A 24,411-nucleotide genomic window follows, 5' to 3' on the forward strand; every position below is an offset into this window, starting at 1 on the left:
TACAATGTAAGCAAAGAAAATTATATCCAGGGTATATCTGTATAAGGAATTATAAATATTTGTAGTTGTTAGATATATAAACTGAAAGCAAACGGTTACAATAACTGGTAACTAATTAATTATCATTGATTACTAGTTACTGATTACTGATTTCTTCAGGTGCAGCTAATTAGTCTGTGGCTGGATGTTCCAGGCACAACATGCCCTGCGGACACAACCAAGACCAGAGTAATCGGGAGTGAAATGAGCACGAACATCAAGCCAAGCACAACTGGTTTCCTCTGGACTTCAGAGCAGCATTCAGGGCAGTCACCACCAGGCTAAATATAGAATTACAAAATAATTGATATGTACCGAAGGCACTCAGTACAACAGCACCGGTATTTTTAGAATGAATGCAATGCATTTTCCTCACCTCTTCCAATTTTTATATTTTGTGTATTTTTTTACTAGGGAAATAATTGCTTTACTGATGCTCTTGAGGAGTGGAGCAATGGAGTCTGGTGGAAAGTGAGGAAGCCACAAGATAAGTGTTGGATTAATCAGGTATTTCTGAAAATTCTTCCAGTGTAAATAATTTACCAGTGCTGACTTTTGGCTTTAATGTAGCATTAGGGTACAAGGAGGTAGCACCCTATTGCTGATCTATTTTTAGAGCTGTTTGCAACCTCCAAAGAAGACATTTCATTTTTAAAAAATTCAGTTCACGAGTTAAAAAAAAATCTGAAGAAAGAGCAGAATTGCAAAGTGTTTAAATGAAGACTTGGATTGTATAGAGGCATTCTTAGACTTGGGAACCATATTTCTCAGTAGAATGTATTGGTTACCCCTCCCCCCCGCAAAGAGTTGGCCATCCCTTTCTTGCTGTTTTATGTTAAATGGTTTAGGCAGTGTGTTCCAGGGATCGTCAAACATTCCTTACCAATTTTGTTCAATTCCAACTGAACAGCTGCATTTGCATTACAAATATAATTGAAAGTTAGCACTTGACATACAGATCCATAAAAGAATTTGTTAAAGGCAATGCAGTATCACCAACAGAAACAGGGAGAAACAGAAGATGTGCAATTGATCGCTACCTATATTTATCTATATATCTATACCTATGTGATGGTCTTGCCAAAGAAGAGATGCAGCATATATTGAAACATTCCTTGTGCGCAAGTCTAGCAAGGCTATGATGTTTCATTTCTTAGCAGAGTGACTGAGTTTCAAGGAACTCCTGTGGTTGAACAAGAGAGATGACACAAGCCTGTGATCTCCCAAAAAAATCATCACTGCTGCCAAAGGGGATTTCATATCTGTTTGTAGATTAGGATCAATACTCGGGCCAAATTTCCCGATTCTTCTCCAAAACAGTTTGCCTCGTGCAATGCACATATATAAAAAATTCAGTGTCTGCTGTGACTTTTCTAAAATTGCACTCAATGTAAACAGCGGCTCTTCATATACTTCTAGACCTTCTTTAGGTGCTTGCACGTCTAAAATATAGGACCGCTTCTGCGTGCACATAATTTTCCTCATGCTTGAGAATTTGCTGGTTTCAATTATCCTCAGAGATCCTTTCTTGTGGTTAATAAACCAAAACATGGACAGTAGAGTGCCCTGACAAACTGTATGGACTTTGCTCGCAATGGTGAATCCCCCCAAAAGGCAGTTGGTCTTAATAGTATTTTGCTTGATTTGTGTCAGTACAGATGAATTTATAACCACAGCTTATAATGTCATTGCATTTTTAGCTATGAACACTTACTTAGGACTATTATATTCTTTCTAGTATCTTCTTTGCACTAACTGTAGTGTGTTAAGGAGTTTCCAAAAAGTCTTTGTAGCTTGGGCCAAGGGGTGCTGCAGTCTATTGGCAGAGGTGTATGTGTTGTCTTCTCAGAAAAGTGAATATAAATAGAAATGCAAGGGTGTGACATTGCAACTGTGTAGAAAAAGCCGGGCATGAGGACAGCAAAGAGATGAGATGCCAACACATAGACCTCTGAGGGGAGCAATGCTGCTGGAGATGAGAGGATGTGGGGAGAGAAGAGATTCAGCAAGGGGGGCAAGTAGCGGGGGAGAGCTAAGAAGTTCTTTGAATGTACTGACTGGCAGCTTGATTTCTTCATGAGATAAGAGATGAGTTAGTAGAGGGGCACGAAGAGGGAAGCGATTTGATCAAATGTTCAGATAGGGGGCTTGACAACTACTCTTAATACGGTGTAAACATGGTGTGATGCAATGGTGTGATGTGCTATAGGAGGTCTGACGGGAAGATGCTGTGAGGGTCAAGCAAGAGAAACAAGGAGCAAATGAGATTTGAGCTCTGCATGTGGGAGAACTGGACAGGCTGAGCTACCGTGGAAGAGAAGGTACAGATTTGATATAACACACGTAGAAGGAAAGGCACACATAGCTGTAAGAAAATAATAACAGATTTTGACCTAAGTAACAGCGAATCTGGTAGTTACATCAGAACTAGCAGAATTTAGCAAGCAAGATCAGCCATTCTGAGTTTTCCATGGTGAGTTCAAGCTGATGATGGGTCAGCTAAGATATTAGACAGGGAAAAAAAAGAAGAATGACTCTAAAGAAGGAAACAAGTCAACAGAGCCACATTCGGGTGTCAGTGACATAGACAAGAAGCTGATTTCAATGAGAGCTGCTATTTCTGTTTTGCAATATCTTTATCAACTGATAACTCTTCACTGTTGAACTGGGGAGGAAGGTAGGGACTGATGTATTTTTGTATCCACTCGTGCCACGGATCTACCCCTTAGTGTTGCTTGTTCACTTTAATTCCAAACCACATGTGTAGCAAACATGCAAATACTCAAGTGTAGCAAACCAAAAGCAGAACGTGAATGCTCTCTAAGTCTAATAAATATATAACTAGGTTTACACATACATACAAAACCATATGGTCTAAGAATTAATATTTAATTATACATTTATGAGACAGTAACCTGCTTATGTGTATTTGAATTTTAGTTAATTTCAAAGATCTTGATGTTTTGTCCAATTTTTAAACCAAATTCTTTGTTGCTTTCAAGACATTAACTGTAGACGTAAATCGTATGTCACCATTCACCTGGATGACGTATGTCATCATCCACCTGGATGATGAACATATTATAACCCTTTTAAACAAAGCCTCAGTCATTTAAGGGCTCCAGGACCCTTCTGCATTAGAGTAGGATACATATAGTTATATGTAGTCAGGTAGAAATACCCCACTTGTCTAGGGCCACATTGGCACCAGAGCTGGAAGATGTGAGGACAAGTCCTAGAGCTCTGAATACATCCTGTATGGCTTTGCTGAAAGGGCTCGTTGGGTGAGCTGGAACATCCCACTAACACAGGTACCTCACTTCTGGAAGCTGGCCCTGTGTGACGGTGCAGCAATACACTGAACGTATGAGCACGCTCCTTTTGTTCAAGGCTTTTGGCACCGCTATATATTGCACAGTACATAAATTCTGTATAGAATATAAGGGATTTAAATATAACTGTCCAAAGTATCTGAAAACCACTGTAAGTCTGTCTCTTAAGGTGAGGAAACAAAGCCTGATGAATTTTTGAAGTATCCTACATCTTCTCTTTTTAGGTGCCTTTTTAAAGCTTGCTACCATCCTTTGACACTTTTCCATCCAAATGCAGGAAAAAAGGAAATATTCTCCATTTTTCTGATGTAAGTTTGAGCTGCTGTGTGCACTAAATACTCCTCTGCGTGTACTAAATACTCCTCTGTGCTGGGCAAGTTGAGGTTACAAGTAAAGTTGTTTTTATCAACCGTGGCTTCAGTGTGCTCTTTTTTTCTTTAATCACCTTTGTCCTTCCCTTGCCACCTCCCGCAAACTGCTCTGTTTCTGCCCTGAACAATGTTATTTTAGGGATTGGATTTTTTCTTAGGGGATTTACCAAGATTATGCAGTTCACACTTTTATTACTGCATACAGTGGAAATCTCCCCACCCGCACATCCTGCTCTGATACCAATGCCTATGTCCTGAAGGCGGCAAAGAAATTTATAAAGTTAAATATAGATAGTTTTTCTTTTTGTAAAAAACAGACCGCAAGACTGCACCTATATCTTCATTCTCATAAAACAACCTGTATACTTCTACCATGGGTAATATTTGTGCCATGTTTATTGTCTGGGTGCCAGGTCTTTGTCTTTACCAGCTGTTCAATATGATGATTGTCACTGAATGTCCAAGCTTCCAGAAATCAACCCATTTTGCTACTTAGCTTTTTCAGAGTGTGAGAATCTCTCTTTAGGTTATTCAGCTGTCTTGCTTCTTTGGCAGTTCATTATCACCCCAAGAAACATGTCTCCAGTAGAAGCGAAGAACTAGACAGAAAGCTGCCGAAAAAGGGAAGAATTAGCTTGGTCTTTATGCTTCCCTCTCGGTCTTACAACCGCACCTTTGAATCTTGCTCACACTGCTCCCAGTGAGTTGCTCTTGTAGAACCAGAGCAAGATTCTCCTGTGAGCTGTTCAGGAGCCTTGGGAAAGTAGATGCCTTGTTCTGAGCATCTGCTGGGAGGATGGAGTGAATTATCCTTGATTTGAATGCCTAAGGCGAGTTATTCCCAGACTTACTGATGTTGGCAGTAACACAGAGAACATGTTTTATACTGGTGAACTTGCACAGGGTTAGGATGAGCTTGCACAGAGTTAGGACAGACTCTTCTGTGATGAAGGTACCAATAATCCTTTCGCTCAGCTGTTCTCTCTCAGGCAAAAAATGAAGAAAGGAAAAGCTTGTTTCATTGGGTCATTCCCAAACTGGGAATTTGCTCCAGCTCTTTTTATTAGTGCCTGCCTATTGTGGTTCCTGTCTGTTACCGTTTCCTTCTGAAGGCCAAGGTGTGACTTACACTGCTGCCAAAACTGCAGTGCTGAAATCCCACAGTTTATTCTGGCAACATGACATGTTTGCAGCTCCCCAGGTTGCTGATGGCTGGATAGGCATTACTTCTTCATGTCAGGCAGACACATTTTTTGAGGTATGTTCATTTACAAGTTAGAATAGGCAGTTATCACAAGTGTGGGATCAAGTAAGGACCCGGCATTTAAAAAATCAGGTAGGTAGGGTTGCTTCCAGAAACAACATTCTGACTATGAGCACAGGAAAGAGTGCTGGATGATTCTATCAAAATGTGCTTGGATTTTGAGCCATGTCAATTCATTAACCAGTAGTGAGATACCTGTTTAGTTGCTAAACAACCATGCAGGCTCTGTGCTGACATTTGACTTTGTTTGAATCTGGCAATAGGCTGTACAGCAAGAAACAGTTCAACTATCATGTTCATTGAAGATTGTTGTGCCCCAGTTTTTACATGACAGGAACATTAAACTCCTTTCCTGCATTAGCAGGAACACCAATAGGCTGCAGCTGTTTTTTTCAGTTTGAGAAGTCAGAAAGAAAAGGCAGCGCAGCACTGCGCTGCAACTTCATTAATTCCCAAAGACACAGCAGGAGGCAGGGAGGTGGGAATTAACCACAGCAGATGGAGACATAAAGATTGCTTAAGTCCCCTTCACCTCCAACAGGCTCAATTTCTCTTCCGCTCTTCCCTGGTATATACTACAACAAAGCCTATAACAATCACCTAAAAAGGAAATTCCTGAGCTTATTGCTTAACTAGGCTGTAAGATGTAACACTCAACCTAAACCCAACAAGAGACTGGAAATGAGTTTCATTATGGGGTTATTTTTCAGACAACATGAGGAAAAAAAACCCACAACCCTCACTTTTATTTTCTATTTAGGGTGCAATGGCATTCAGAAATGGAAGAAATGTGCTCTAGCACAGAAGAGCGCAGTGCTGTTTTAAGAGCACGCATAAAAATGGAGTTTTTATTTATTGTGCTTGTACAATTCTTGGATTGAAATTCTGCTAAAAAAACTTAGCATGCTGCAATGGCACACACTGTACACACTGTTGCTGAATTAACAGAACTGGAATGCCTGACAGTGAAACATGCCAATTTGCCTAAATTAGTTATGAAGAAAACCAAAATAAACTTAACTAAAGCAATACATTAAGATGTGTCTTTGAGGCAGAGAACATCATTGTACTGATTCACCGTCTGCTGAAGGGGTGTCCAGGTTCATTCCCACAATTTGGAGATGCTGTAGGAATTGTGCTGTACTATCAGCGGTAGGTTTGTAGTGGATAGCATCCTTATTTCAGAAAAGAGCTGAAATGTGGCAGAAAGCAAATTGTGGAGTCCTACGCATGGCACTCACCATGGTTCTTAATTTCTCATTTGGAACCACCATAAAGAGAAATCTTAGCAGCTCCCCATAGGCTGGAAAGGGTCGTCCATGGGTCTTCTGAGAATTAACCATGCTACCCAGAATGAGACTGAAACCCTTTTTTCTGCTTTCGTTAGTTGATATAATGTCCCCTCTGTCGTGGGCACTACAGACAGACTGGGAAAATGACTCAAGAAGATCACAGAGGTCATGTAAAATACGAGTGCTTGGCCCCCACTGTTTTCTGCTTTTTGAAGTCACAGTATGAAGAAACATGAGCTGTGAATGTTTTTCAAGTTTTCTAGTCGAATAAACCTGTTTTGGAAACTATTAGCATAACCTAGAGTATTATAATTCAATCTAAACTTGATGCTTTTTTTTTTTGGGGGGGGGACGACGAAATCAATCTTGGAAAGTGAACCTGTAAATGGTGGTGCCTGTACACACCACGGGCCGCCGGCAGACAAAGGCCATTGCTGCCATCTGCTGAGGGACAGAGAATAGGGGACACAAATGGCCAAGTGTCAGAAATCCGTCCTGTTGGCCACGGCAGGGAGCCCAGCTCCCCGGGATCCACGGGGCGAAACACTTAAATCCATTACAAAATAAAACAAAACAAAACAAAAACAAAACTGAAATTAAAAAAACAAAAACACACAAACAAACAAAAAAACCACAACAACGAAAACTAAAAAAAACAAACCAACCCAACCCAAAACAAAACAAAACCACAAAAAATAGAGCCCGGCTGTTTGTTACAGTCTTTATTCTTTATTTACTCATGTTTAATGTGCTCAGCTGAAGGAACGATGCACACGCTTTCCAAGCAACGCTTTTATTTCATGACCGGGGTAATGCTCGTGTTTCTCATGCGTGGATGCAGCACACGCTATATGATCACTGCGTACCGTACGGTTACTATGTATCACATGTTCCCCACATACCACCTGCTCACATACTAACCGAACACCGCGTAATTCAGCGATTAACACCACGAACGCTCCCGGTTCCACTCGCGCCCCGCCCCGCTTGGTACCGCCTCCCGAGCGAGCCCCTGCGCTGAGTGGAGCAAGCTTCTGACCGATGTTCAGAAAAGCCAATCAGAGCGTGCCGCCCTCAGGCCGGCGAGCCAATAGGAGGGAAGGGAAGCGGGCTGCTGGCCGGAAGTGGTGTGCCGGCGGTTACGCTGAGGGGAGCTCGGCGGGCAGGTGAGCGCAGGTGGGTTCCCGCTTTCCAGGCATCTGAGCGGGGTTATCTCCTCCGTTCGGTCCGTGGTCAGTCACCGATGGGGTCTTGCTGTAGCGTGCTCCCGTCTCTTCTGTCTTTAGCAGCGGCCTGGCGAACCCCGGCCGCTCTTGGGCCTTCACAGAGCCTGGCTCGGAGCAGAGTGGCAGCTGTGGACATGGGTGGGGCGCAAGGCCGCATCCTCAGCCTGGGGAGGGGTCTCCCCTCTCCTCCAAGGGGCTCCCCCCGCTCTCCCTGTGACTGCTCGGTTTACAAACTGCTCTTCCATGCTTCGGGAAATGATTGATTTTTTGTGCTTCTAGTGACGTTAAGTTATGCTAAAAGTATAAGTATACCCTAGTGAAAAACTAACGCAGATTTACTTGGGAATTTCTGTATTCTACACATTGAGATGGCTTTCTTCTGGCTAATTTTCTTAGCCGTCATCTTATATTGCCTTTATTTCTATTGATATGGTAAGGTTGTCACACAAATTGTTTAACATCTCTTTCTTGGGACATTCTGTAGGTATTTTCCTCTCGCAAAAATGGGTGAACCTCAGCAAGTGAGTGCTCTTCCTCCACCTCCAATGCAATATATAAAAGAATATACTGATGAAAATATCCGTAAAGGCCTGGCCCCAAAGCCACCTCCACCTGTGAAAGACAGTTATATGATGTTTGGTAATCAGTTTCAATGTGATGATCTGATTATTCGGCCCTTGGAGAGCCAGGGTATTGAACGGTTACATCCTATGCAGTTTGATCACAAGAAAGAATTAAGAAAACTTAATATGTCTATCCTGGTCAACTTTTTGGACCTCTTGGATATCTTGATAAGAAGTCCAGGGAGTATAAAGAGAGAGGAGAAACTGGAAGATTTGAAACTGCTGTTTGTCCATGTCCATCATCTTATAAATGAATATCGGCCTCACCAAGCCAGGGAGACACTGAGAGTCATGATGGAGGTGCAGAAGCGTCAGCGTTTGGAAACAGCAGAGCGATTTCAGAAGCACTTAGAGCGAGTTGTAGAGATGATTCAGAACTGCTTGGCTTCCTTGCCTGATGATCTGCCTCATTCAGAGGGAGGACTGAGAGTGAAAGTGGAAACCATGGATGCTGATGATGGCAGCAGCTGCACTGGACAGAGTGAAAAGCAGAGAGAGCGTTCTGGTGGCAAGAGAGATCAGGTTTTAGACAAAGATGCAGCTATGTGTAGCATTATTGATGAAATGACATGAGGCAAATGCTTTTTATTAGCTCACCATAGTGAGAGGCAGAATGGATTCTGAGGGTATTCGTTGTATTTTGTTTTGCTGTTGTACAAGCAGACAAAGCGTTTTTTGTACACCTCTTGGAGGTTGTGGGTGACTAGGTGGATAAAAGTGTTTAATATTTTGTGAGCTCTATGCTTATTTGTAGAAACAAAAAAGTATACTTTTTTATGAATGTATCATGTGAGGTGGTAGCCACGGATTAAAGTTAGATTTTTCTGTTATACTTTCATTTGTCACTTTCTGCTTTTTGGAGTGTGCTTCATTTTGTTTGAATTGTTTTCTAGTATGGAAGCAAGTAAGGGATCTGAGAGGAATTGCAGTTAATAGTTCATTTCCAATAAGTGCTGTTTTTTTACAGTTTCAGTGCATCATTTCAAGTACACATAAATAAATATTAAAACTAAAATTAGTGTCAAGTCTGCAAAATTAATTTCTTTCTGGCTTTGTAATAATATCACTGTGCTAAAGAGAACGTAAGCATTCCTTTGTTACAGATGTAGTGTGGTGTAACTTGCTTAATAGGCACACACTGTCAGGAACCTCAACAACTAAATTAATTAAAATTAATTAATTTTATTCTTTCATAAATGTAAATCATAACCAGTCTTGAGCTTGCAGAAATGTCTTGTATTTCCTTCATTAGTATACATGCATGAAGTGACTCAGTTAGCAGTACGGCTGCTTTGTATTTGCCTCTTAGGTAGGCGCTGTGCCCAACTGGGTCTTTTTTTTTCTCAGGAAGGAGAGTCTTATCGAATAATTGGTCTTTATACTACTTGAGAATTTCTAAGTTTAAAAGAACCTGCAAGTATTCCATCAAGTGGTGGCCATATCAACCATTTTTAAATAAATTTGAGTTGTATCAACCCACCATAGCAAGAAGAAAGGAGTGATTTGGTAGAGAATTGGCTTCTTTACCCTCCTGCCAGGGAAATCCTACTTCAGTCTTTTTGCCACGTAACACCATAGTATGTCTGTTTTCCAAAGTTATGTACAGCAGCTAAAACCAAGGTAAACTTTATGGGTAAGGGAACTTGCACAAACTCTGGTTTTAACGATTATTTAGCAACCTATGTCTCTGTTTCATTTGATAATTCTGTTGTTTTCAGAAGTGTTGCTTAAATGGGCAGGCAAAAGTACTTTGCTGGTGGGTGGGGGGGGTTTTGCTCAGCAGGGATAAAGATGAAATGAACTGAAGCAAGTCGGTGACTTGCTGGATGACAACATCTGTTATTTTAAGTGCATGTGACAACATAAGTAACAAAGTAGAAACATTATTTTAGAAATGTATAAATAATTTTACAAAGTTAACACTTTTGTCCTTCATTCAACTCCTGTTTCCTTCTCTGGAGTAGATGTAAATTATATTGTCTGTAGTTAACTAGCACTGTTGCAGGTGAGCAGAATTAATTTGGTGTCTACTTTGCAAATGCAAAGCATTTCTGCTGTTTCAGTTATTTATAAAAAGTAACTACTTACAAGTGAATTTTGTTTGTATAAAATGGTGTGAAGTAAATTAGGTATGTCTTCAAAAAACACTTGTTGGCCCTCAATCGGATACACTTGATCGCAGCTGCAGATCTAGTCCAAAGAGCGTGAAAAGACAAGATGTGCTCAAGAGGAGTTGGGTAATCCAGGGACGGAGGGTGGACAGGGAATGCCGTTTCTCAAGAGCTTTGTTTCAGCGACGTTTTGTCACAGCGAGCCATGAGCCTGGGAGGACACAGTTTCCACCCTACTAAAGTGACCTCTGTGTTCTGTGTGGTTCACATTGCAAAAATGCAGATCCATACAGAATTTTTAAGAGTCAGATGATGACAGAGTGCAACTCTGTGAGGCTACAACTGTGTGACAGCAGAGCAGCTTTCCAGTACCACCAAATTATAGCCTAAAAAGAACATAGCATTTGCCTAAAGATGCTCTGAGCTGCTTCTGAGTATTAGAACCAGAAGCTCATGACTAAATGCTTCAGTAATTCTTCCTGGGAATCTGTTATTTTGCCAAACTTTCTGTTTTAACAGTCTGTTACATATCCTATGTAGTCTCTTATCCAAATTCTATCTACTGTGGCAAAAAAAAGGTGTGGGAAGCAGTATGAGGGTTACTGATCGTTGTGTCAGCTCAGTGAGCGTGCTTGCAAAGACTAGGAAAGGAGGAAAAGGCTCATCCTGCTGAGAAGGGGAGAAACGGAAAGTAAGTTGGGATAGGTGACCCTGCTGTGTGCTAGAAAGGATCTGCTAGTGTTAGCCTCTATTGTTGTATTTTGGGTGTTTGTAATGATTGCTAAGCTAAAATTCCTGACCCCGCTGCAGACGGTGCTTTCCTTCTGCCTGGCTGAGCATGTCGCTGCTGTGGGCTCTAGCCTGTGATGGGAGCTGGAGGAAGTCTGGGCTGGTTTCTGAACTGGATCTGAAAAAACATATTCAGCAATTTCTGCTTTCTGCAATTTCACCAGAATAGTGTCTGTTGGGATCAGAGTTAGGTAAGTGTGGGATTTCCAAAATTTTCTGATTCCAACCACTCATGCTCTTTAGGAGTTTGAGGACCATCCTTTAGACTGCTAATCATAAAACCTGCTTGCCCATAAGGATATTTTTCTTAATATTACAGACTAAGGCAAACTAATTCTTTTATCAGTGAGTTTTCAATGTAAAACAAAGTTCTAGAATATCTGATAAGCAAAGTCTTGATTAAAGTTTCCTTTCTGCTGTGCAGTTACTTGGTAAAAAGACTTTGCAAAGGTTGTGCGGAGCAAAAACTTCACTTGGGATATGCAGTATAATACATGCAAATACATGCAGGGAGAAGCTCCCTGTTCTCTTTCATTAATTTGGCTCCTGTCAGTGGGTCTTGGAATAGGCATTTCAAAATGAGCCCCAGAGATATGCAGGTGACACTTGGAGCCCGTTCGTTCACCCATTAAGAGATTATCCAGCCATACACTAGCTAATCAACAAGCTGCAAAGTGACTTTTTTTTGAGGCAGTTCTCTGCCTTTTCTGCCTGCAAGCAGCCACTAGATAGCAGTACAGAATCAGAAAGCAAGCCACATTTTTCTGATTCCTCCCAGCACATTTGGGTATGAAGTGGCTTTTTTCTATTCACTGCTGCATTTAGCCCAGTCTTGCTAAAGAAACAAAGCTGATGTGATGTCGTGTTTATCTTTTTCCTTCCCAAGTCACCTGTAACTTACTGATCAATCCTGTTTTTACAAGCTTCATGGAAACTGGTAGCTGGGTACAGCTCCGAATTTGTGCCTCAGGTGAGATCCATCTGCTCACAGCCACTGCTGAATGGTGAGTGATGGGAGACAGAGGAGAAACTGGGATCATTGCTGGAAAAAAAAGTCTCCAGGATATTTGGCACATATAAAGCTGAGGAAACAAAGAGAGGGGTCTTCAAACAGAAGGCAGGATCAGGGGAAATGAAGGGATTAAGAAAATGTAAGTGAAGTCCAAGTCAGAAGTAGAGACTAGGGCACATGTTCAGAAGTTTAAGAGCACAAAGCTTGTTCTTGCTGCTCAGCACCACAGAATGGTAATCATAGAATCATTTCGGCTGGAAGAGACTCTCAGGATCATCGAGTCCAACCATAACCTAACTCTAGCACTAAACCATGTCCCTAAGAACCTTGTGTAAGTGCCTTATAAACCCCTTCAGGGACAGTGACTCCACCACTGCCCTGGGCAGCCTGTTCCAATAATGGGCCTTAAGAGTTTCATGGAATGTCAAAACAAATAGTACATTGAAATTGCTGGTGATAGTACCATGTTGAGTGTCTTGGAAATGGAAAGAATAGGATAGAATAGTTTAGTTGGAAGGGACCTACAAAATTCAGCTAGTCCAGCTGCCTGACCCCTGGGCTGACCAAGAATTAGAGCATGTTATTAATGGCTTTGTCCAAATGCCTTTTTGACACTAACAGGCTTGGGGCATGGACAACCTCTCTGGGAAGCTGGTTCCAGTGTTTGACCACCCTCTTGGTAAAGAAATGCTTCCTGATGTCCAGTCTAAACCTCCCCTGGTGCAGCTTTGAACCGTTCCCATGTATCCTATCACTGAATCCCAGGGAGAAGAGTTCAGCACCTCCCTCTCCATGTCCCCTCATGCAGACCCATGAGGACACCCCTCAGCCTCCTTTTCTCCAAACCGGACAAACCCAGAATTCTCAGCCACTCCTCCTAGAACGTGCCTTCCAGCCCTTTCACCAGTTTTCTTGGCCTCCTCTGGATGCATTCAAGGACCTTAACGTCCTTTTTGAATTGTGGGGTCCAGAACTGAGCAGAATGCTCAAAGTGAGGTCATGCCACTGCTAAATGCAGCAGAATCACCCCTTCTGAACAAATTCCACCCGGAAGAGAAGGAAAGGAGCAGTTGTGGTACATAAAAACTTGAAATGGAGAAATGAGACTTCAGTGGTGCTCACTCAGCATCTCCAGAAAGTATAAGATCTGGTTTTCTCCCCTTAAACTCACTTCCCCAGAGCCTTCATCAGCTAAAATGGCCTATTTTGTGCTGTTTCACTGGATTATGATACAGATCTTTATCGGTGAGTCTTCACCTGCCTTTTTTTTTTTATGCTTGTAAAATTAAAACCAGTCACATTTGTTTTGTGAAAACAAAACAGTGAAAAAGATCGTAATTGTATACAGAACTTCTAAAGTCTTCTTAAGTTACTGAGTTAATACAGATGGAGATTTTGGTTTTCTTTTTAAAAATGTTCATGATTTCCTCTGTGTACAGGCTTGGTTAGTTCTTCCATTCCCCAACATTATCTGATTTCTTTACTACTGTTAAATGTGTACTGCTGGCTTTGCTTCTTCATCTGTCTCCCCACAACGCTGCAGTGCTGACACAGCCCAAGCTGGGGAACTGAAATACTGACAGAGTAATGAATGATACATGATGAAGAAAGGATTTTCTGAAACTCTGAGGGCTGTCTGCTCCTATGAACTGAGTATGGGAAAGCACAACTGGAGATTCTTCTCCTTTCATTCCCAAATGTTCGGTTCATCTATCTAAAATCTGAATCCTAGAAGAGATAGAAGTCAAAGAAGAGAAACTTGGGAGAATGGGTCTTGCAAGCATGGTTGTTATCAGCTACATTTCTGCATGTCCTTTTAGGCATTGACAACGCGCTTTCCAAATTGCCCGGGGTGGCTCAGGAATGCAGGTTCACCCACTCTCAGCAGGGCGGGAGCCTCCATCAGGACTTGTGCTTTTAAATCGCTTGGGCATTTCAATAAGTTCTTAGATGGCTAAATATTAATTGCTTAAAATCTTGGATGAAATATGTTGTATAAAATGTGTCTTCTGCCAGTCACAGCAGAAGAAACAGAGCTCTTTCCTTGCCACAGCTTCAGCATAAAATTAAATTGGAGGTACTCACCTCCTTTTGATCTTATTTTCAAAAACTTTCTCATATACAGAGAAAGGACAAGAATGGCTTTTTTTTACTTTATCTTGGCTTGGTGCTGAGAATGGGTGATCTTGACACTTGGGAAACCAGCAGAGTGGGCAGTTAAATGCTTTTCTTTTTTTCCTATTTATCAGTAATTTTCTCTGCAATTTCATCAGCTTCAAGAAGAAATAAAAAGAAAATAAGATTGATAGGGAAAAGATGCCAAGTATCTTCTACAAAGAAGGAAAATTGTTCCAGAAATAGATCAAGAAAATAAACTTATTTTCCAACCAGCTGTCTTGGCTGGAGGATGTATGTCTTTGTCCATCTAACAACCAGTCTGTGGGACAGAAGAGCCCTGCAAAAGCGACTATTGAAGGTAGTGCTTAACGCCAACTGTCATTGAGGGTTAGTTCAAGAGAGACTATATATATAAATATGTGTATATATAAATATATGTATACCTGTATGATCTTAACAATTACAAATACCCCTTTCTATTTCGGAAGATGTATTAAATATCTGGAGTCCATTTCTCTCTCATTTGGATTAAGGACTTAGAGTTGCAAATCTCACTGACCAGTGGGACTCCTCAGGCACAGCTGATGCTTTGTGTTCCCTGGCTCGAACTTGGGTGCCTGGGTGTCACTGCCATGGACAAGGGCAGGATCCTTCTCTCAGTAAGACCAGGGTATCAGAATATAACGGTCTCAGGAACCTCTTAATTCCAAAGACATGTTAATTGAGCCCTGTTTACTATTTCTTTTGTAAAATGTGTCTGTGGAAGAGGCTGCAACTGAGAACAAAGTGATTTGGTCCTTGCAGAGGTTCGTATCATTGAATCAAGGCTGCTGTGGTATTGGAGCTTTCCATACCAGCCTGCAGTGCAGGCAGATGTTAGCAACATTAGCTTCATATAAATAAAAAGAGGACTTGAAACTGCAAAACCTGTAGCTTTCTAGGACAAATACTGGTGGGAAACGGCTTTGGAGACACTCTGGTGCCTTGTGTCTTCCCTCTTCTTCTTTTTTTTTTTGTTTATTTTATTAATAAGCTTAGGACTCTGCTTCTTTTAAAGAGACAAGCAGGCAAATTTTTGTTTGTTAAAGGGTTGCTTAATGAAGCTGCTGTTGTGCTGTGCAGGACTAGGATGAAATAAAAACAGAAGCCCATTTCTCTTCGAGCAGCAGTGACCTTAACTCTAGAAACAGTTCAAGTTGGTCCTGGTTTTACACACATCTTTATTGGGCTGACTTGAAAATATGTGTTAACCTGCCTGGTGACTAATCCCTGGCTCCTCTAGGGATACTTTCAAGGTCAACTTGGATGAACTGTTTTGTTCTGCCATCACAGAAAGAGGCTGTTTTCTCAGTTTTGCTGTAACAAGGCAAATAAACCTCCCCTTTCCAAGGACTAAAGCAAGCAGACATCTTGCAAAGCCTTGTCCTGTATTCAGGAATTCAGTTTTTTGGCTCTTCTTGCTTTCATTTCTCTGCAAAAGCTTCTGCCCTTCACACCATATTGCATGTTGTTTTGTCTGCCTCTACTCTTTTAGCATTTGGAGCTTTGGAAACCTGAATGAGTTGGCTTATCTTGCCAATGGGATAAGCAATAATGAAGCTGAAATGTCATCCCAATAACAAGTGGTGAGGCAGCCTGCCACAGACTAAAACCTCACCTGGGGAATAGTCCATTAAAGACAAAATAAAAGAGACATGGACACAGTTGGAAGCATCTGTTTGCGATCTGGGAGTCATGCCAAAAAGAAAAGGCATTCAAACAGCTGGCAAAATAGAAATGTTTGGCAAACCAGGGCCAAAGCTGGTGGTAATAACAGCAACTGCTCTAAGTCCTGTTTGGGGCAAGCAAGCTGGCCATGAGATATCAGATCTGTGGGATGATCCTCTTGCTGCAGCACAGAACCAGATCTGGATGCTCCCAGGTCCCTCCGTTCCCACTCCACCATATGAAAATGATAATAACACGGGGGGAAAACTACAGCAAGGTAGGAAGACTGACGCAGACTAGATGAATGTAAACCAGAAAAGATATATTCCTCTAGGGAAACTTCTTTCTTTTTTTTTTTTGTATAATGCCTTTCATGAAGAAGAAATCCCTTTTAGGGCAATCTGGGACCTGCATGGACAGTTCAAAGGGAACAATATGCAGCCAAGATTCAAATCAGACACTAAGGTGGGTATTGGCTGTAAAACACCAAGTAAAGCTGGTCATTAAGAGTAAGAGCACAAGGAAAGCACGCATATGCTCTTTTTAACATCACTATAACACTAACAGTTAAAGCTTCTGTGTACACAGTGCTCTGCAAGGTAAGTGGGATGCTTGGCAGAGGTTGCCATGAAGCAGAAAAAGCAATGCACTTTCTGAGAACAGATTCCCATAGACAGATCCCACTGCTCTGCCAGCTTAATTAGGCCCTAATTTCACACAAGAATAGGTATTTTGGACCCTGCTATTGAGACTGTCAGTGAAAGGCAACTATGACAGCATTTCCTTTTTGAAGGAGATGACGGGGGACTGAGAAAACCAGATGCATTTCACACCAGGTTTCTGAACAACTTTCAAACAGTGTCTTAGGAGAGGAGATGGGTTGGAAGCAGAGTTACCAAATTCCATTTGAGCAGGTCTAGTTGGTGCTTGGGCTGCCAGCGACAGACCTCAGCTTCGCTCACCACGTTTGATGTGAGTGATGTATTTGGTGAGCAGCCCTCCAGCAGCAAGCCAATGTCTGCAAGCTCCTGGCTGTTGCCTGAAGTGTCCTGGGCCATGAGCGGCCACAGGCTCCAGAGGAAGGCTTGGGGATCCCTAACTGTGTCCTGCCTGCAGGCAGGAGTGTTTTTTCTCCTGCCTCATGGTGTTGCACAGGTAGAGTCATGCACCAGAGGCCACCAACACTCATCTTTCCTTGTTCTTCCTTGGCAGGACACGCCACATCTGAAGCTGTTGTTAGAGGAGTCATAGGACAGCCTGTTCGGTTGCCTTGCTTCTACCAGGTGACACGATACAAGTACATCTCTGATATGTGCTGGGGCAGAGGCCCATGCCCAAATTCAAAATGCAATAACAAGATTTTGCACACCACTGGTAGCAGGGTGACATTCAGAAAATCTCAGAGGTACAATCTCTGGGGCTATATTTCCTATGGAGATGTGTCTCTCACAATTGGGAATGTGAAGGCAGAGGACGCAGGTACATACTGCTGCCGCATAGAGATCCCAGGCTGGTTCAACGACATCAAGCAGAACATGCGGCTGGACGTAGTCAGAGGTGAGTCTGGGGACTTACGTGTTACATTTCTGTAAGATGGTCAAAGGGGGAGTGTTTAAGACCTAACAAAACAAAACAAAAGGCAAACTGTAAATCTGGGAATTGCTCTGGCTGGGCCATGTTTTCTGCCAATTAAACAACTTCTAAAAATAACGACTCTTCTACCTTCATTCTTGGTGTTTTAGCACTTAGATAATTTTCATGAATTTCTGGGTTGCCTTTCCTCAGGGTCAGTTGTGAATGCTCTGATCTGGCTTTCATCTTGGCTATGTCTTTTCCATGCAGCTCCTCCAGTGATGACAACCACCACAAGAAAGGCTCCCGTTTTGCCCAAACGTTTTAGAAAAACAACTTTTGCTCCCCAAGAAACCTCTGATCTTCAAACAACAGCAGAGACTGCTGTCCTCCTGACAACCACTGCTGCCCCAGCAACAGCTGCAACCACCGAGTCTCCAGCAGCAATCACACTGGAGACCCTTGCTCCCCCAGCATTTGCTGTGACAGCAGATGAGACTTTTCCAGCAGCTATGATGACAACCAGTGCTCTCCCAGATTTTCTGACTGGTTTCCAAGAAGCTGACATGAGGACTGAAGATGACTATGTGTTCTGCTCAACAGAGTCTGTCCCTCTTCCTGAAGGTACATAGGGTAACTAGCACCAATCCTTTGTATTTTCTGTGTAGCAGACATGGGCTTTGTTAGTCTGACTCTGGCATCACAGAGACTCTTCAGATACTTATATTTGTAGCTGGCGAGTTTTTTCTGAGATGCTTATAGATATGTATGTCTCAGTAGGCTTAAGGAAACACAGGTCAAATGTTGTGGATGATGCCAAACTGGGGTGAATGGCCAAGATAGCGGAGGGTCAGACTTGCATTCAGGGGAGTTTTAACAGGCTACAGAAATAATGTGACAGAAACCTCATGAAGTACAACAGAAATAAATGCAAAGTCCTGCACCTGGGATGGAGTAAAGAGGTTCACTCAACTATGCTTTTTTTTTTTCTTTATTTGAGGAAGGCAATTGAAATGGTCTGCTGAGAAGGTTAGTTTAGAGCGTGTTCTGCCTGAGCAGTAAAGTCAATGAAAATTCAAAACATGCTTAAAATTGACTACTTATATTATCATCCCATATGAAAGCTGCTGTTAATATTTAGTTGATCAGAGTGGCCTATTATCATCCTAACCATTCCTAGTTGCTATATATCCACATCAGTGACCTATTTTGCACAGATTGATGTCTGCACACAAGACTGTTTTTTTGTTTGTTTGTTTTTTTACATTTTTGGATCTTCTATCAGTTTAAGTTCTTTCTGACATGAACCTCTGAGAACAGCTTTTCTGGATTATCTCTTGCCTTCCAGCCACAACAACACACCCCAGTTGAACTTGGCAACAATTAATTGCATCCACACTGAACAGTTAAAACATCTGACCACTGGCCATGCTAGTAAAGTACGTTGGTTTTCTGGATAGGATGAGCTGCAGATTCACCTCTTAATTGCAGATGAAGAAATGTGCAAGCAATTTTAGATGGTTTATGAAGACCTTCTTAATCAGTGATCTTTGCAAGCACTACTTTTTACTTCATTTCAGTGACTGCCGAATTCTCAAGTACATTTGTGACTGCAGAGGGAACTACAACTCCTCTCATAGTGAAAGATGTGCCGACTGCAGGTGAGCAGGATAACGGTGCAAGCTCAGAAATGAACTTTCTCACCACTGTCTCACTTGTCATTTTTCTTATACAGTTCTGGATAATACCTGCATCCTGCCATTGTAAACAGGAAGTTTTGCAAAGGGTCTTATATCTGGGATGCTGGGGGCAACTTAAGTAAAGACTGTGGGCTAGAAAAAGCCACCACAAAATTAACAAAAGCAGAAAGCATTCTGTACTTAGGTTAGTCATGTACGCTCCCACCATGCAAAAACTTATGTCGTGCTATTTCCAAGAGCCAAACTGTCATAATGCATGAGAACGCTGCAGCATAATTGAGCACTGTCTAGTAAGAGCCATAAGCCAAGTTAAGTTCTTGATTCTGTCTCCTTTTACTCTGTGAAATAATGCAATAACTGGACTGACTTCAGCCTCATTGTACTATAAGGAAAGCCTAATTTGTTGCTGAACTCTGTACTGATGTTAGCACAGTGGCTGGGAGACAAACCCATGTTTGAGACAGCCCTCCATCTCCAAGCGTAATTCTTGCCAGATAAGTTGGGTTAACTGGGGCAGTTGTTTCCTGCTGACCAGGCTCTGATTTAGTTTCTCTTCTGTCTTCATCTGCTTTCCTCCAGAAACAACCCCGCCAGCGGCAACCGTGCTTCAGACCCCGAAAAAAAGTGTCGCTGGTTCAGGTGCGGAAAGTAAGCTGCAGTAGTTGCTCCCATCAGCAAGTTTGCAGCACACTGCCAGAAAGTTTAATTTTGACTTGTGGGACATGCATGTCGAAGCGAGATATGCACTTGTTGTGTATTTGGGATAGTTCTGCTGAACTCTCCCTTCTTCTCTCTCTTATTCTTTTCTCTCCTCTGGGGTGTCATAAGACAGGCATATGGCAAAATACAGTGTTCATGTCTATCTATCCCTAAATAGAGAAAAAAGCGTTATCTTCATAGAGTTTTCTTAAATCTGTGGTAAATTATCTGAACATAGAGAAGTTTCCTGTGGTTTTCGGTACTAATGCAGCTTTCAAAAACTGCAATCACACAGAAGTCTGATCACAATTAAACTGAGGCAGTTCCTCCACTTAGACTGTACCTTGTTTACTACCTCTGTTCTCTGTGACAACTTGTCATGCTCACAGAAGTGAAAACTCCTTCATAGCAGACAAGTTTCTACTGTCTTGCTTCATGGGCTGTCCCTGGGAAGCCTCATCTTTCCTTGATAAAGACTGACATTTCCCAATGATTGCCTGATATACCATTTGTGACAGAAACAGATTGTTCCCTTTTGGTTACGAAGTACTTTATTTCTTCTACTCAGGGCCAGATTTTGCCCTCTTCATTCTCTGGGAGTTCATTAGTCCCTGACTCAGGCAGTGACAACTACAGTGGCCCTCACTCCTTCAGGTGACTGTGCCAGTAATAATTTCAATCTCATTTATTTTCAGGGATTTCAACAAGTTCAGACAGCAAAGCTGAGAAACATGATGGTAACAGAGTTAAGGTAAAACTTCCATTAAGTTTCAAACGTATTCAACTAGAAGCCAGAAGGATAGTAGGAGATGCTAGTGATTTTCAGTGTATTCATACTAAAGGGACAGTGTTTGCAAACAGTAGCTTGAACTTTTGTTTAAAAGCCCAGGAACCATCTATTCATCTTCCCAGTGGATAGAGCCAAAGACTCTGACCATCTGGCTTGGACACTTCAGAAGAACCTCATCCCCCTGCAACCCCTGTAAGATAGGCAGAGGTAGAATCCACAGGTAATTCATGCTGTTTATCATAATCAACCTGATGTGTCTTCTCCATACTTTGTATGGGCAAGCTCAGAAAAGCATTGCAAACTCCAGCCCAATGCAGATATTTCAGAGCTCTTAGCCAGTACAGCAACCCACTCCTGTGTGAATAGGTCTGAAGGAAATATACTTCTAAAGCCTTTTCACCTTTTCTCTTCTCCCTTCCAGTTTCCCAGCTATGCCTTTCTCATCGCCTGTCTCACAGTGGTGTCCATTCTTTCCATATTGATGCTCTCGTTGTTGTTTTGGAAACGTAAGTATCCCTAAGCACATAGTTGATTAATGTTTCTAATGCTGGCCTAGTGCAAGTGTCCTTCTATATCTCTGGTTAATCTTATGGTAAATGTGCTATGGCCCTGTGGCAGCACCCTGTTCATCTTATGGAGGTTGCTGTTCTTGCTCCAGGACCGTGTCACTATGAAGAGACCAGGGAGCATGAGTTGGTGGGCATGCAGCAGGAGCAAGCCTGTGCAAGCAACCTGTTCTCAGGCTCATCTTGTTGGCTCTCTATAATAAAGTGGTCCCATAGTTTCCTGGAATTGCTCCCAACAGACATTGGTGTAACTTAAATCAGCATGAGATCCTTTCTTTCCTGCCTAACCCACAGAAACTTTGCAACTTGCTATCTTTGATCTGAACTCATTTGACGGATTCATTAGAACTGCAGATTCCTTTTTGCCATTGTGACATTAATGTTGCTTTACTTCTAGGTAAAAATGCGAAGAAGTTTATAATTAAAAGGTAATCCATTTTGTAATTTCCTGTTAAAAGTGCCGATGCAATTTTTCTTAAAGGCAGGATCATAATGGGTGTAGTATTGGTTTGTGGTACTGACTACCAAAGTTGTATTACGAGCAAGCTTCAGATAACTTCACCACAGAAAACAAAACAGTGGCTCCTGGATACTGCTTCTATGTAGCAACAAACAGACATCCAGAGCACTGGAGAACTTCAGCAGCTGGTACTTATCAGCAGTGACCCAAGCCTAAGGAAATCTCCCCTCTCCTAATCTACCTTATTCTTTGACCAAATACCAGGGCGTGACCCTGGTGGGGTTATTTTAAAGAAATTAAGAGATCAATGATTATGATGATCAACCAGCAAAATACTTGCTTGGAAAGGGATCAGGGATTTATGGGCAGTTCTCCATGGAGTGGCAATTCATGCCAATACACAAAGACTGGACCCCATGAAGGCTACACCACAGCAGTGGGGGAAACCAGGCTTTCCACCACTAAATAAATCTTGCAGCTCTCATGGGGCCACTGCACCCTCTCACACATTCCTTGGGTCACACTGAAGTATCTGAGGTGATAATTGAGGTGATAATTTTGAGGCAGATATGAAATATGGATGTATGATGAGTCACCCTGTGCAGGTGTAACTGATGAGTACATGTCTTCTGGATTATCTTGAGAAAGGATTTTCCCTAGACAAACCACAGGGTAGGCCGGTGAATTATCATCCCTTTGCCAAAGACCGGTAATTTTTCAATGGTAGATGGTCCTCCACGGTGTACCCCACCTAGTAGATAGGGATTGAGGGTCAAGGAGGAACTCTTCCCCAAATCCCATGGTGGTTATCCTACATTATAAGATCTGAGCAGCCCTTTTCTATCCATTAGAAGAATGCAAGCAAGGTAAATACTTGTCTGGCGTAAAAAGTAGGCATTATACTGTTGAAGTCAGTGGACTCAGCAGCTTCTGGTCTCCATCTCAAGGAGAATTTGCTGACGTTACAGATAAGAAAGGATGCTCTGAAGCAGCAATGTGCTTCTGTCCCATCCATAGTGATCTATGCTTCTCACTACAGCCTTGGACCAGCAGAAGACCGTGAAAAAGTCTTCAGTGGTGCTGAAGGAGAAAACAGCATGTTTTCCCTGTGAAGGTGTTTTTGACACCCTGTGAAGGTGTTTCTGGGTGTTTCTGGCATCTGACTTCTTACTAATGCCATGTTATGGAACTGAATTTGTTTTTCTCCATTTTTACTAATGCTCTTCCTTGAATACAACTTATACTATGAGGAACAGAAGACAGAAGAAATAACTTGGAATGCTGCCTAACTTCAAATTAAAAAGAAAAAAAATCAGCAAATACAGTTCTTATTTCTTGTATATAATCAAGAGAAAAAATAAGCTGTGAATATAAATCAAAAATGCAGATTACTTAAGGGGTACCAGTGCTGCCTGTGATTCAGCATGTTTGAATGACCCTTGGAGACTATGTTAATAAACTTTGTAATTTACCACTAGCAATTGTATTTTTTATGCCGCATCCTCAGGTGTTTGAACAGGAGTTAGTTATTCCCCAGGTGTTGAAATGGCTGGTGTGCTGACTCAGCTCTCCAAGAAACACTGCAGCATTTCCAGAGGTGGGATAATGCCCAGAAGACCAACATGCAGGGAAATGTTTCTATCTTGCCCCCACAGGCTGGTTACCAACTCAACCTAGTTTTAAAAGCCTAAATCTCACCCTAGGTGAAACACAAGCAAAAATCTCCTCAGAAAGGTGCGATTTGCATGGTGAAAGGATGGGTTTCGCTCTGCCATGCATTGCCCATCTGGCCCACAGCCGCTCGAAGGTCCCAGTTTTCCCATCTGAGCAGAAGCCAAGGTTGGTGCTGCAGAGCTATTGTTACGGCAGCATTTACAGTGCTTGAGGATAACAGGGAGGATTTTGGGCTTCCCTGGCCTGCTCTGTGCTGCCGGCAGCCGTGCACCCTGCTCAGCAGCCCAGGACCAAGCCAAGTTCCACAGCGTGGAGCTGGCCTGTCCTCCTGTGCTAACCACACATGTGGTCACCAGCTCAGGGGCCACAGTGAAGAGGGACTGGCTGTTGAGACTAGGGGATCATCTACGGGATATGCTGCAGAGCTTTTGTGTATATCATTGGGATCCTCACCGACTCTGCCGCAGTGACTATGGGAATGGCACAGGAGAAGGTTCAAATCTGTGACACTGGTATCTCCATTGCCTGATGTTCACCACTCCCTGCTATGGCAACTCCAGGCAATGACAATTTGAAGTAAGAGCACGCTGTGGGAATAGCATCTGATCAGAAGAAAACACTGTCTGGCAGCTCTGGGTTTCCATACTAGTCATGCTCAGAGCTGCGGTGAGTGTTTTTGACTCCACAGCATCTTCTCATAGCCCATGAGTTAGGAGGAGGCAGGGGAGGTTCCTCTTTGGGGTCCCTCTCCGTCTTGCCCAGGCTCAGCATCCTGCTGTGCACCCCGGTCTAGTGGTGCTGTGGGAGGCAGAAGATTGTCCCCAAACAGAAAATGTGGTCTGCAGGCTCCTGGGGTGGGTTTGCTCAGCTGAGACGTGTCTGTCCCACACTGCTTCATGCAGCTTCTGCCACCCCAACACACGGTACATGCTGAGCCTAGGGGCCTGGTGCCCAACACTGCTTTTAGGCATGAATCCCATACAAATCCTTGAGGAATTAATAGAGGGGGAAAAAATCCCAGATAGTTTTGATGTACTCCTTGAAAAAGGCAGCTATTTTGTTTGGT

At 42.5% G+C, this 24,411-nt stretch overlaps 2 protein-coding genes across 4 annotated transcripts; both read left to right on the forward strand.

The window, feature by feature from the left end:
- The first annotated feature begins 7,428 nt into the window (after positions 1 to 7,428).
- On the forward strand, positions 7,429 to 9,877 carry MED7 (mediator complex subunit 7). The gene is made up of 2 exons (XM_080353286.1): positions 7,429 to 7,464; positions 8,009 to 9,877. The coding sequence occupies exon 2, from the start codon at positions 8,028 to 8,030 to the stop codon at positions 8,718 to 8,720; it is 693 nt and encodes a 230-aa protein (XP_080209412.1). The 5' UTR covers positions 7,429 to 7,464; positions 8,009 to 8,027; the 3' UTR covers positions 8,721 to 9,877.
- LOC308045778 (uncharacterized protein) lies at positions 7,430 to 22,951 on the forward strand. Of its 3 annotated transcripts, XM_080353283.1 has the most exons (9): positions 7,430 to 7,474; positions 17,097 to 17,441; positions 17,727 to 18,080; positions 19,037 to 19,117; positions 19,736 to 19,795; positions 20,551 to 20,606; positions 21,067 to 21,151; positions 21,609 to 21,639; positions 22,711 to 22,951. In XM_080353283.1, exons 2-9 carry the CDS (start codon positions 17,195 to 17,197, stop codon positions 22,781 to 22,783), a joined length of 987 nt encoding a protein of 328 aa, XP_080209409.1. In that variant the 5' UTR covers positions 7,430 to 7,474; positions 17,097 to 17,194; the 3' UTR covers positions 22,784 to 22,951. The 3 variants fall into 3 exon arrangements, with proteins under 3 accessions (XP_080209409.1, XP_080209410.1, XP_080209411.1); XM_080353284.1 differs by lacking the exon at positions 21,609 to 21,639; XM_080353285.1 differs by lacking the exon at positions 19,736 to 19,795.
- The last annotated feature ends 1,460 nt before the right edge of the window (positions 22,952 to 24,411 follow it).

This window comes from Nesoenas mayeri (genome assembly GCF_963082525.1).
Source record: "Nesoenas mayeri genome assembly, chromosome: 14".
Lineage (NCBI taxonomy): Eukaryota > Metazoa > Chordata > Aves > Columbiformes > Columbidae > Nesoenas > Nesoenas mayeri.

What these genes read in the sequence shown, in the direction of transcription:
- LOC308045778 (XM_080353283.1), top strand. Translation starts at nt 17,195, where the DNA reads ATGTGCTGGGGCAGAGGCCCATGCCCAAATTCAAAATGCAATAACAAG. An exon ending in AAAAAGTGTCGCTGGTTCAG is followed by an intron (nt 19,796 to 20,550) that starts GTGCGGAAAGTA and finishes ATTTATTTTCAG; the next exon opens with GGATTTCAACAAGTTCAGAC. An exon ending in AAGAAGTTTATAATTAAAAG is followed by an intron (nt 21,640 to 22,710) that starts GTAATCCATTTT and finishes TTCTCACTACAG; the next exon opens with CCTTGGACCAGCAGAAGACC.
- MED7 (XM_080353286.1), top strand. Translation starts at nt 8,028, where the DNA reads ATGGGTGAACCTCAGCAAGTGAGTGCTCTTCCTCCACCTCCAATGCAA.